Source organism: Chiloscyllium plagiosum, chromosome 6 (assembly GCF_004010195.1).
Source record: "Chiloscyllium plagiosum isolate BGI_BamShark_2017 chromosome 6, ASM401019v2, whole genome shotgun sequence".
NCBI classification, from domain to species: Eukaryota; Metazoa; Chordata; class Chondrichthyes; order Orectolobiformes; family Hemiscylliidae; genus Chiloscyllium; species Chiloscyllium plagiosum.
Genome location: NC_057715.1, coordinates 97,542,541 through 97,556,158, shown reverse-complemented (window position 1 = coordinate 97,556,158; position 13,618 = coordinate 97,542,541). Strand labels below are relative to the sequence as shown.

The window sequence follows — 13,618 nt, the reverse complement described above, 5'->3', positions numbered from 1 at the left end:
GGATAGGATAAATAGGCAAAGTCTTTTTCCCTGAGGTGGAGGAGTCCAGAGCTAGAGGGGAAAGATATAAAAGAGAGCTAATTCACACAGAGGGTGGTACGTGTATGGAATGAGCTGCCAGAGGATGTGATGGAGGCTGGTACAATTGCAACATTTAAGAGGCATTTGGATGGGTATATGAATAGGAAGGGTTTGGGGGGAATATGGGCCGGGTGCTGTAGGTGAGACTAGATTGGGCTGGGATATCTGGTCGGCATGGACGGTTTGGACCGAAGGGTCTGTTTCCATGCTGTACATCTCTATGACTCTATGACTCTGTGACCTCTAGGAGAATTTGATAGAGTATGGCACCAAGGATCCCTGGCAAAATTGGAGTTGGTGTGAAGCCGAGGACAACCTCTCTGCTGGTTGGAGTCATACCTGGCATAAGTGAAAGAGGTTGTGATTGTTGGTCCATCATCTCAGTCCCAGTACACCATTGCAAGAGTTCTTCAGTGTGGTGCCTCGCTCCAACCATCTTCAGCTGTTTTGTGAAAGACCATCCTTCCATCATAAGGTCAGAAGGTGGAGGTGTTTGCTGGTAATTGCACATTAATTACTACCATTCAGAACTCTTCAGATACTGAAGCATTCCATCTTCATGTGCAAGCACTGGGCAACATCCAGACAATTGACGTTTTATGTCACACTTGTGCCAACCAATGACCATCTTAAACAACAGCAAAATCTAAACGTTTCCTGTGGCATTCATTGACATTACTATTGCTACATTGGTAACCTTCCAGGATGTAGACATTGACCAGAAACTGAACTGGGCCAGTTATATAAATATTACAAGAGCAAGCCAGAGATTAGGTGAGTAACTAGTCTCCTGTCTCCTCAGTACTTTTCTCACTGTGTAGTGTAAAACTCACTCTGGATTACAAGCACTTTCAACTTTGTACATATCATTAAAACATAAATATTACAATTTGCACTTTTCTGTCTAGTTGTCTCTCATTGTGTGCTGGTTCCCACCTTTTCCTGGAAGTGTCTATATTTCACCCAAGGAGGGCTCTATCTGCTGATAGTGCAGTTCCTGTACTTCTAATCTGCCTTTTACATTTGTGGATCCCATTTACTTTTACAGTATAACTGAAAATGTAACTCTGTACCTGAAACTAATTTAACCCCTTCAATTACAAAGGGATAGAGTTGAAAAGCAGGGAAGTCTTGGATATAACAGTATAGGGCACTGGTGAAATCTCGAGGAGAAAGTGAGGACTGCAGATGCTGGAGTCACTTTCTCCTCGAAGATTTTAACCTACTGTGAATCCTCTTGCAAGGATGCCTTCCTTGAAGAAGCTCTCTTCCTCCCTCTACAAGGATTTCAGTGAGTCCCTCTTTCACTGCTCACCCCAGGTCATCTCCTCTGCCCAGAAGCTCACCACCTTCCTAACCTGCAATCTTCTTCCTGACCTCTCCGCCCCCACCCCCAATCCGGCCTATCACCCTCACCTTAACCTCCTTCCACCTATCGCATTTCCAACGCCCCTCCCCCAAGTCTCTCCTCCCTCTCTTTTATCTTAGCCTGCTGGACACACTTTCCTCATTCCTGAAGAAGGGCTCATGCCCGAAACATCGATTCTCCTACTCCTTGGATGCTGCCTGACCTGCTGCGCTTTTCCAGCAACACATTTTCAGCACTGGTGAAACCTCACTTAAAATCCTGCGCAGAGTTTTAGTTTACTTAGATAGGAAGGAAGCGATACAAAGAAAGTTCACTAGTTTCAAACCTGGAATTATGATGTCTTATGAGGATGGGCAATAAATGTAGACTTTGCCATAGATGCTTCCTTACCAGTAAAGGACAACATAGACAGATTGGGAATGTACCCATTATAGTTTAAGGAATGAAAAATGATCTTATTGAAACATCTGTGATCCTGATGAGACTTATCAGGATAGATGTTGAGAGGAATTTTCAGTTCCAAGGAAATCTAGAACAAGGATGTACAGTTTTGTAAGATGAGGAGGAATTTGTTCTCTGATGTTTTCTAGTCTTTCGAATTCACTTCTGTCAAGCAAACTGGAAACTGAGTAACTCAGTTATTTACCTCCGCCACTGATTGACAGAGGTAATGTTTTTGTCTTCGTCTGCAAGTTAATAGATCAGTTTCAGCCACATGGACACAAGATGTGGTCCATCTAAAAACTGATTAGTTTTTCTCATTCGCTGGTGGGATTTGGGTGCCATTGGCTAAACCAGCATTTATTGACTATCCCTAATTGGCCTTGAGAAGGTATTGGTGAAGTGTCTTATTTAATGACTGAAATCCATATGCTGTAGCCATGTGCTGTAGTTTTTGACAAAGATGTGGATTCTGTATTAGAATCTTTTAAAGGCTTTCATAACATTGGGAAAAAGACTGAACAAACTTTTAGCATGTTGTGGATTATTTTATTTAGTATGTTTGATAATAGCTAAATCACAAACATCTTTTACAATCTTCTTCACCTGTATACAGATTTTGTATTCATGCAAGATTCTGTTGAGACCCTCCTTAGCCAAGGGAATTGAGGGGTATTGGGGTAGGCACAAAAGTAGAAATAGAATGATATTCAGATCAGCTATAATTTTATTGGATCATAGGGCAGGCTTGAAGTGTTGCATGACCTACTCCTTTAATAGCTTATAATGTATGATTACAACCCTTTTTGCCAAGTTTTTAATTCTTCACCCAGGTTTTCTCTTGCATTTCTGTGTAATTCGTGTTAATGGAATATTTTTTAACTTAAACGATCAAGTTGCTATTTATCGTTCATCTGCAATGTATTAATTTTAATTTTTAAACTTAGTTTTAATCTCTTTGCCTACAGCTCTGACTCGATCCCTCTTCATGACTGGGATGGCCTGGGCTCTCTTCCAGAGTCCTTATCTGCAGGAAGTAGTGTTTTGGATGAAAGTGAACTGAATGATCCTCATTATGATCAGAGCCTCTTGGAACATCTCTTCTACAAGAATTCTGTGAGTGCACAGATCCCAGGATTTATTGCATGCTGGTACTAGCATCTTATTTAACTGTGGTGAATATTGACTGTGGATGAATTTATATTTTGTCCTGTATGTGAAGATATACAATTTCAATAGAAGATTTTATGAATTAAAATTTTTCACAATACATCTCCATAACATCTATGAAATTTCAAAATAGCTAGTTTCCATCTTTCATAGAATTCCTAGAATGTGGACAGAGGGCGTTTGGGCCATCAAGTCCGCACTGACCCTCTGAAGAGCATCCTACCCAGACCCAGTTCCTCACCCTATCCCCGTAACCATGCATTTACCATAGTTAACTCACTCAACCTACATATCACTGGGCACAATGGGGCAATTCAGCCTGGCCAATTCATCTAATCTGCGCATCTTTGGACTGTGGGAAGAAAGTGCAGCACCCAACAGAAACCTTCACAGAAGCCCTCTCGGAGAATGTGCAAACTCCAAGGCTTGAATTGATCCTAGTCCACTGTGAGGCAGCAATGCTAAGCACTGAGCCACTGTGCTATGCCTTATCCTTTTTTTTTTCTGTCTAACAGACCAGTTAAACACACGCTTTCTCATTACTACTAGTTCCACACTGGAACAAAATCCCAGAAAATGAACTGGAGCATGTGTGTTTGTGTAATGTATGAAATTGAAGTCTCTTGTTTTCTTAAAGCTGGACCCCAAATAACAAGTAAAAGCATACTTCACACTTCCCTAATTGGCTGTTATGAGATGTTAAGTTTGGGAGGGTTTTTAAGGAAAACATTTAGGGAAAGAATAGGAGTAGGAAGTGTTAGAGCAACAAAACTGTTGAATCAACGATAAAAGTTTGGTACTCTTGGAGAATCTGAAGCTGACTCAAATGGAAGGCAGAAAGTAATGATACAGTATGGAGCTCTGAAAAATATTGCATCAGAAGAGTTATGATGGACAGATAGTTTTAGCTGCTGGCAGCAAGGGACAATTGAAGACTCATAGGTTCTATGTGCAGTCCAGAGATTATCACTGACTGAACTCAACTCGTTTCTCCAAGGTTAGTGGAGTTCAATGTATAACACACAGGTTAAAAACTCCACAGAGGCAGTCACCCAAGGCTTGAATTGAACCTGGGTCCACTGTGAGATTCAGAATTTTAAAAAAACATGGTAGTTTTTTTTCAGAATTTGGTTTCTTGAAGTAACTGCAATAGAAATAACATGTTCTATCAAGGAATATTATAGTTGGCCCACTTACATGAAGTTTGCCAAAATTATATTTCTTAAATTGTCAGCTTATTTATTAGAACCATGGCATGGTCACTTACAAAAAGAGAAGCCTTTGGCCTGTTTTGTCCATCTCACCCTGTGTAAGAGTATTTCAGCAAATCCTAATCCTCAATTCTTTTCCAATATTCCAATACATTTTTTTTCTCTTCAGGTGGTTGTCCAATTCCTAGTTGCATTAGTAGACCAGGAAACCCACTAACTGTGTAAAACAAATCTCATGTTGCATTGAAACTTTTCTAGACATTAATTTGATGTCCTCCAGTTCTTGACTCTTTTGACAATAGGAATAGTTTGTCACCATCTATTGTATCTCGTAGAAAACTCATAATTTTTGTCACTTCTATCAAATTTTCTCTCAACTCTAGAATAACCCACCTACTTCAATTTGTGTACAATCCGAAGTCCTTTGTCTCTGGAACTGTACTATAAATCTTTTCTGCACCTTCTCTAAAGAGTTCACTTCTAAAGTGAGATGATTCAAATTGTACTCTACTCAACAATTAGAAACATAGAATTATGTAGTACAGAAGAGGCCCTTCAGCCAACTGCGTCTGTACTGCCAAAACTATGCTGAATCTATACTAGACTCACTTTCCAGCAATAGCCTACAGCCTTGAATGCAGTGAAATTTCAAATACTCAATCCAGTCCTTTTTAAAGGTTGTGAGGTCACCCACCTCAACTACCCTCCCTGGCAATGTATTCCAAGTCCCCACCACTCTCTGGGTGAAAAGGTTTGCCTCAAATTCTTTCCTAAATCCCATGCCTTCAACCTTAAAATTGTGCTACTTTGTTACTGACCTTTCAACTAAAGGGGAACAGTTTTTAAAAATTAATTCACAAGAGAGTGTCAGAGAGATATACAGCGCCACGCATTTATCTGAATTAAACTTCATCTGCCACTTCTCAGCCCATTGGCCCATCTGGTCCTGGTCCTGTTGTAATCTGAGGTAACCCACTTCGCTGTCCACTCGACCTCCAATTTTGGTGTCATCTGCAAACTTGCTAACTGTACCTCTTATGCTCGCATCCAAATCAATTATGTAAATGACAAAAAGTAGAGGGCCCAGCACCAATCCTTGTGGCACTCCACTGGTCACAGGCCTCCAGTCTGAAAAACAACCCTCCACCACCACCCTCTGTCTTCTACCTTTGAGCCAGTTCTGTATGCAAATGGCTAGTTCTCCCTGTATTCCATGAGATCTAACCTTGCTAATCAGTCTCCCATGGGGAACCTTGTCGAACGCCTTACTGAAGTCCATATAGATCACATCTACTGCTCCGTCCTCATTAATCTTCTTTGTTACTTGTGGTTAGGGCAGCATTTACTACACATCCCTTAATGCTCAGAGGGCAGTTAAGTGCTGTGGGTCTGAAGTTGTGTGTAGGCCAAACCAAATAAGGATGACTGTTTCCTTTCCTAAAGGACACAAGTGAACCAGATGGGTTTTTCCTGACAATCAACAATGGTTTTATGGTCATCATTGGACTCGTAATTCTAGATATTTATTGAATTCAAATTTCACCATCTGCCATGGTAGAATTCGAATCCAGATCTCATAATAAATAAATGAGTCTCATAATAATAATCTAATGATGATATCACTAGACTGTTACTCCCCTTTGCTTTCTATCAATTCTCTCCATATCTCTGATACTTTTATACATCTCAATCCGGTCCTCTCTCAGCCTGAGATGATGAATAATCCTGAGTTTCATCTCTTTAGGTTCTTAATTTGGTGCCTACCTTCTCACACTGACTATGTAGAATCTCCTCCTTTGTCCTGCTGATGTAGTTGATACTGGATCACGACACCTGGATCCTCCCACTCCCAGTGCAAGTCCTGTCCAGCTCTGAGAATGCATTGAACCCTGATACTAGGCAGGGAGCCTAGCTGTCTCGACATTCACTATTTGTTGGAGAGAAAAGTGTCAATTGTCTTCACTATATTGACCCTTGCTCATAGAGCCATAGACATGTACAGAGTAGAAACAGACCCTTCAGTCCAACTCATCCATGCCAACCAGATATTCTAACCTAATCCAGTCCCATTTGCCAGCACTTGGCCCATCCCCCTCTAAACCCTGCCTATTTATATATCCATTCAAATGCTTTTCAAAAGTTATAATTGTACTAGCCTCCACTACTTCCTCTGGCAGCTCATTCCATACAAGCACCACCCTTTGAGTGAAAGGTTGCCCTTTATGTCCCTTTTATATCTTTGCCCTCACACCCTAAACCAATGCCTTCTAGTTCTGGACTCCCCCATCCCAAGGAAAAGACCTTGTCTATTTCCCCTATCCATGCCTGTCAGGGAAAACAGCCCCAGCCTATTCAGCCTCTCCCTATCGCTCAAACCCTCCGAGCCTGACAACATTCTTGTGAATCTTTTCTGAACCCTTTCAAGTTTCACAACATCCTTCTGATAGGAGGGAGAATTGCACACAATATTCCAAAAGTTGCCTAACCATTACTTGTTACTTGTCCCTCCTGCACAGCATCCTGTACCACAGTACCATAGTAAAGTTACCTCATCCACCCTGTAGTTCTGACTTTCATCCAGTCAGTTAGAAAGCACTTCAAAACTGTTGGGCAGTTACAAAGGAAAGACATCTGGGAGTTCAGAACTAGAGAGTATAGGTTTAAGGTGAGAGGGGAAAGATTTAAAAGGGACCTGAGGGCCAACTTTTTTGCACAGTGGGTGGAGCATGTATGGAATGAGTTGCCAGAGGAAGTGGTGGAGGCTGGTACAATTACAGCATTTAGAAGGTGAATGGGGGCATGAATAGGAAGGGTTTAGAGGGATATGGGCCAAGTGCTAGCAAATGGGACTAAATTAGGTTAGGATATCTGGGTCGACATGGACGAGTTGGGCCGAAGAGTCTGTTTCCGTGCTGTACATCTCTCTCTGACATCTGCCCTTTGTTGTACCATACTTTCCACACTTGCATTCCTACTGTCCTGTCCCTGAATACTGACCAAAACAGATGACACAACCCTCAAATGTGTGACTGCCACCTGAAACATAGAAACCTAGTAACTGTCCTACTTCCCTGATATGTTGTACTGTCTGTAGGTCATCATCTAGCTCGGACTGAGTGTTGAAGCTGTTTGAACTTCAAACACTTGCTGCACTCAATACATGTCGATCTATCTGGGTAAGACTCTGCTTCCTGAAATATATTAGTATTGCAGTTAGCTTTTACAACACATCAATTATACCTACGCAAGGAAAAGCAGCTTAAAAATCTCATTGTTTAGATCAGAGTGGTGCTGGAAAAGCACAGCAGGTCAGGCAACATCCAAGGAGCAGGAAAATTGGTGTTTTGGGCAAAATCCCTTCATCAGGAAAATGTCATTATTTGGCTCTTAAAAATCTCATTATCTGGCCCAATATTGATCTTGTAAAAATTATAGAAATAAGTAAATCCTTTCAATCATGAGGCTAGTAACAATCTATTTTTAAAGAAATGAATAAGGAGGGCGACCTGTTCATCCATCTTCACAGCCAACCAAAAAATTACAGAAGCAAATTATTTCTGAATAATAGCCTTCGTCGTCTTCTGATAGACCTGTGTAGCTAGGTGGAAACATTTCCAATAACTATGGGGCAACCAAACGCCATTTAGCAACATCAAACCACACCAAATAGCTCAAAATGCCACCTGAGACCTCTGTGCTCTGATGCATAATGTTAAGAAACAGAGGGCAAGAGGAAAATGCAGTGATTCCACTTACTCTATTTGGGGTTGAATTTGGGTACTTGCTTACCCTATGTTTCTATATGTTTTTATAAAACCTAAGTTCCCAAATATCTTTTAACTACTCAACCTACCCTTTTCTGTTTAATGTATATTCCCAGTTCTTTCTGCAACTGCACCCTCTTTAGGGAGGTGTTGGATGCATCTCCGTGAATGCTGCCAGTTGAAGATTCCTGCTGGTTTCAAAAAACAGCTTCAGTATTGTATATGTGATTCCAAACCCACAGCGATGTAGTTGACTCTTAACTGACCTCTGGGCAAGTCGGATGGGCATTTAATGTTAGCATAACCAGCAGCACCTTAATCCCATGAACAAATATATATTTTTTTAAAAATCTGGCTGCTGGGAATGGATTTGGTCTACAGCATCAAACTTTAATCAGAATATATGCGTGGAGTGTTGAATTTTGATGTATATGACGTTTAATTGCATTATTTCCATTTCACAATGTTAAAAAATGCAACCATCAAAGTTATTGGAAGCCGAGCTATTCAAGAGACCTGTTTTACTGTGACTAATCATGTGCTGTTTATAAATATTTTAAAAGAACTTGATTCATTCTGAAGTCGACCAACAACAGCACAGTATGTTGTGCACTGCACCACTGAAATTAATCTGAGTTCCTAAGCTGAGCATCTTGTTATCTGCTTTGTCCAAAGTAATGTTGAGTAAAATTAACCTGGTATTCAATATTGGTGAAAATGATTGTGTTCCCAGTGTTCTCTAATTTGTCCTTTGTCCTTTCTATAATAACACTGTAAAATGGATTTTTTTTAATATACCTGGTTTAGCTGATTTTAGCTATCAAATGAAATTCAGTACAGTATTGTAGTAGTAATTGTCATTCAAACTGATTTTACTTCTTTGTTCTTTCTATGTAGAAATCTGAAAGTAGTGCTAGTGATTTTACTAGTGAAGATGAGGAATTCGACATCTCAAAGAAAAAACTGAAACAGCAGTCCCTTTGCAAAACTGATATCCATAACCAGCACAGTCTGTCACATAATGCCCCGCATCACAATGTTACTGGTTTGAATCAAAATGGGGCAGGAAAATGTACCAGGTAAAACAATTTAGCAACACACTCAATGGCAGTAAATATAACAATGTATACATATTTGTTGAGTTTAATAATGTACTTTTGGATAAATTTGAATTGATGATTGGAATTGCATTTTGCTTTTGCATATATGGCCCTGAGTGCGATGTTTTAAACAAAACTGTTGGCATTCCTGTTTACATTGCCTAACAACCTGGCACTTGACAGTGCTATGTAAGCACCTTTCCTTTGTATTTGGACGTTTTTCTCTGATACTTAACCATTTCTTCTTATTATTTTAAGATTAAAGATTTGGTAAAGTTGATTCTCTTATTTTTTCATTGCATTGCAAACTGTCTTATAAAAATGGGTAAAAGGAAAGGAAATGGAATAGACCAGGTAGGTTTAGTAGAAAAGCTAGAGATGTTGCAGCTATAATATGCTGAATGACTGCCTTAAGTATTGAAATTTTTATATTTAAATGGAATATTTTTGTAGTGGTGTAGGGGAGGTATCTCCATTTGTTTGTAGAAAAGTGATTTCTTTGATCTTTGTTGTATTCCAAGATGAGTGCATCAAAGTCGCTGATGCTTGCTGGCTGGTTAAAATGGTCCAGGAGGACCCTTGGACACCAGGGCTATGATCATTTTGAAGCAAGAAGCCTAACTCCAGACTTTCCATTATCTATGATTCCAGTAGCTGTAGTGTGGTGCGTACTCGCGCATTAGCTGTGCAGTATTGTGAGCCACCCTCAGTTGAAGAGAAGGTTGTTCAGAGAGTGTGTAACCTAGAGGAAGCTCCCCAGATCTGTGACATTCTACCTAATGCCACTGTAAAATTTCAGATCTTCCTCTGCCAAACCAAAAAATCCACAGGACTGTCAGGACAAAGAATGTTATAATGCTACATTGTACCATTACAATGGCTGTGCCTCCTCAGTAAATGAGCTTCCAATATCTTGATATGTACAAATGTTGACACCTCTCTCTAAGGAATGGTCAGTCACCTCTCAGGTGTACATTGCCTATAATAGTCATGATTCGGAGATGCCGGTGTTGGACTGGGGTGTACAAAGTTAAAAATCACACACCAGGTTATAGTCCAACAGGTTTAATTGGAAGCATACTAGCTTTCGGAGCGACGCCCTATCACCTGGTGAAGGAGCATCGCTCCGAAAGCTAGTGTGCTTCCAATTAAACCTGTTGGACTATAACCTGGTGTTGTGTGATTTTTAACTTTGCCTATAATAGATACTGAAAATGCCTAGCCTGGCTATGCAAACCCCAGCCAGGGGAATGACTTTGGCTCCTGCCCCTCCAGATGCCAGAGGCGTCTCTGTTCTAATTCCATGAATTGACAGTGCAGGACTCACTGTGTGAATATCCTAGGTCCAATATCCTCCCGCTGAACCAATGGGATACTGTGTATATTCTCGAATGTGGATTCAAGCTTTAATTACACTGTCCAAATGCTAGGTCTGTGATTTGCTAGGTTAAAAGCAGGGGTATAGGCAGACACATTGCTGAAACAGGGAGTCTTTCATTAATGTCCTGAGGAAAGGACAACAGCTCCTTGCAACAGGGAAGTTGCTTTCATTTCAGACAACCATGTGTAAACTTAGGAGGGCAATGAGACAAGCAGCAAATGTTGGAGTTTTGCAAGTGAATGTAGGTATTTTCTAATCAAACTGTTGAGAGATGTTATTACACACCCTTAGAGCGGATGGGACCTGAACCTGGGTCTCCTGGCTCAGAGGCATGGGCACTACCACTCGACCACAAGAGTCTCCTGTAAGTGAATATATATGTATAAGTTCTCTTCACAATCTGTGCCTCCGAGATGCCCTCAAAATGATTTTTGATTTTTTTTCCTACCACTACACCTAAGTGCAAGGCTGACAGCTGGAGCTGAGGTAGAGAGAAAGTCTGCTGACTGGTTTGCCGTGGTGTCATTGAAAATTTTTGTCAAGCATTGTCTGGTGTTCAGGGCCGAGATGGTCCTGGACTGGTGAGCTTCTGCATACTCAGCCAGGTCTGCTGCAGGCAATGGAGTTACTGGCAGAAGGAAGCTGGAGGGACAGGGCACCTTGCAGTGTCATGAGATAATCTCCTGGAGAACCTATCTGTGACTTTTCTTACCAGTGTATTTATTTCCTGAGCCCACAAGGGCCATCTGGCCTTTATGGAGGCAGTGAAAACTTGCAATTGCTTATCTTTTTTGAATTGCATGTGTTTAATATGTTTTAATGACATTCTTACCTACAGCTCCCACCCTCTGCAAGAAGGTCCTCTACTAGATGAGCAGGAAGTGCAAGCCATTGGGTTAAGTGTTGATAGAATAACCTTATTGGGTCGCATTTACCTGGCCCGAGTCATCATTGAGACACTAAAACTCCCTCCTGACAGCACTCAAACAACACCAAAACAAAAAGGCAGTAGTGGAAAGCCACCTCGACCAGTTCCTGGAAGAAAATGGTAATTTATGAAATATTACAGCGTGTGGTTTATCAATTTTGCTTCTGAAATTAAAATATATGTATTTGTGACTAACTAGAATAATCTATTTTCCTTGCAGTCTCAGATTAATTCATTTACAAACATATTTCTGAATCAGCATGTTTGGTTCCACCCTCATGTAAGAACATTCAGTGCTCCCATGTACAACTAAAGGACTGTTGTATTTTCATAGCTGCAGTCTTTTAGTATTAGAGGGAATAGGTGTTTAATGGTGATGGATGGATTGTTGGTCAAAAGGACTGCTTTATTCTGCATAGTGCTGAGCTGTTGAGTGGTATTGCAGCTGCAATCATGTTGGCAACTGGAAGGGATTCCAGACTTCTGCCTTGTAGGAAGTGAAGAAGTTTTGGGGTGACAGTTGAGCCGTGCATTGGAGAATTCACAGCCCCTTGTCAGGTCTAGTAGCCACAGCATTTTTATGGCCAGTTCAATAAAGTTTCTAATCAATGACTCCCAGGACATTACTAGAAGGTTGCATAATGGTAATGCTAATGTAGATAAAGGGGAAGTGGTTAGACTCCCTCTTGTTGGACATGACCATGGTTTAGTTTTTGTCATCTAATCAGTGTGAAGGTGTTCATATACATGCAAGTTCTTCTTTTCACACCATTTTAGGGTCAGTTCAATGTTAGGATAGGTGGCCCCATGAGTTATGTTTTTATTCATTCACGGGATATGAGAATTGCTGACTAGGCTAGCATTTATAATCCATCCCACATTGCTGTTGTGAAGATGCCGGTGAAGTGCAACCTTGAAATGAATTAGAATTTGCTTTATTGTCACATATTCAAATGAGTACAGTGAAAAGTTCATAGTCGCCACATTACCTAGGTACAGATACCCAAGATCAAATTCTTAGGGAACAAAAAAAATAAGAAAGTTAAGAAATAAATAGTCCAGCATTATATGTCATTGAATAAATTAGAAAAATAAACAAGTAAAAACTTCAGATTATCAGTCTTTCCAACCCATTCCATGCCGGTACCTAGCCTCCACCAACTTGCTGTCTCCCACCCACAATATAAGAGTCGCCCCACTTTAGGCATCATCTCTTCGCCACTGGATCCACTTTGCTGGTGCTGCCATCTTGAAGAGTCTGCTGCCGCTGGCACCGCTGTCCCAGATCGCTGGAGGAGCTTTGCTGCAATCGGCACTGAACGGCGGGAGAACAACGTTGCTGCCACTGCCACAGGCTCCGAATGGTGAGAGAATGCACTCAGTGATGCCAGCCTCTTATTGTGGCCCCCATCTCTGATCGCTGAAAAGAATGTCCCGGCGGCTGCTGCCACCACCACTGATCGCTTGGAGAACATCCTTGCTTCTGCTGCTGCCTCCTATCACCGGGAAAAGCCAAGTGCGTCATTCCGCATGCGACCTGCTCTTGCTACCAACCAACCCGCCACAGTAAAGAAGAAATAAAAGACAAAAAGAAAAGGGAAATAAAGTGAAAGACGAGAATTCTGTGGGAAGCTAGAGAAGTGATTGCTGGGCCTCTTGCTGAGATATTTGTATCATCAATAGTCACAGGTGAGGTGCCGGAAGACTGGAGGTTGGCAAATGTGGTGCCACTGTTTAAGAAGGGTGGTAAGGACAAGCCAGGGAATTATAGACCAGTGAACCTGACCTCGGTGGTGGGCAAGTTGTTGGAGGGAATCCTGAGGGACAGGATGTACATGTATTTGGAAAGGCAAGGACTGATTCGGGAGAGTCAACATGGCTTTGTGCATGGGAAATCATGTCTCACAAACTTGATTGAGTTTTTTGAAGAAGTAACAAAGAAGATTGATGGGGGCAGAGCAGTAAATGTGATCTATCTGGACTTCAGTAAGGCGTTCGACAAGGTCCCCCATGGGAGTCTGATTAGCAAGGTTAGATCTCACGGAATACAGGGAGAACTAGCCATTTGGATACAGAACTGGCTCAAAGGTAGAAGATAGAGGGTGGTGGTGGAGGGTTGTTTTTCAGACTGGAGGCATGTGACCAGTGGAGTGCCACAAGGATTGGTGCTGGG

At 41.3% G+C, this 13,618-nt stretch overlaps 1 protein-coding gene across 3 annotated transcripts in view; it reads left to right on the top strand.

Moving 5' to 3' along the window:
• c2cd3 (C2 domain containing 3 centriole elongation regulator) overlaps positions 1–13,618 on the top strand; it is a 165,548-nt gene that overhangs the window by 35,387 nt on the left and 116,543 nt on the right. For all 3 annotated transcript variants that reach the window (XM_043692198.1, XM_043692199.1, XM_043692201.1), the window contains exons 8-10: positions 2,860–3,007; positions 8,934–9,115; positions 11,356–11,565. In XM_043692198.1, coding sequence (XP_043548133.1) covers positions 2,860–3,007; positions 8,934–9,115; positions 11,356–11,565 — 540 coding nt within the window. The remainder of the gene's footprint in view (positions 1–2,859; positions 3,008–8,933; positions 9,116–11,355; positions 11,566–13,618) is intronic.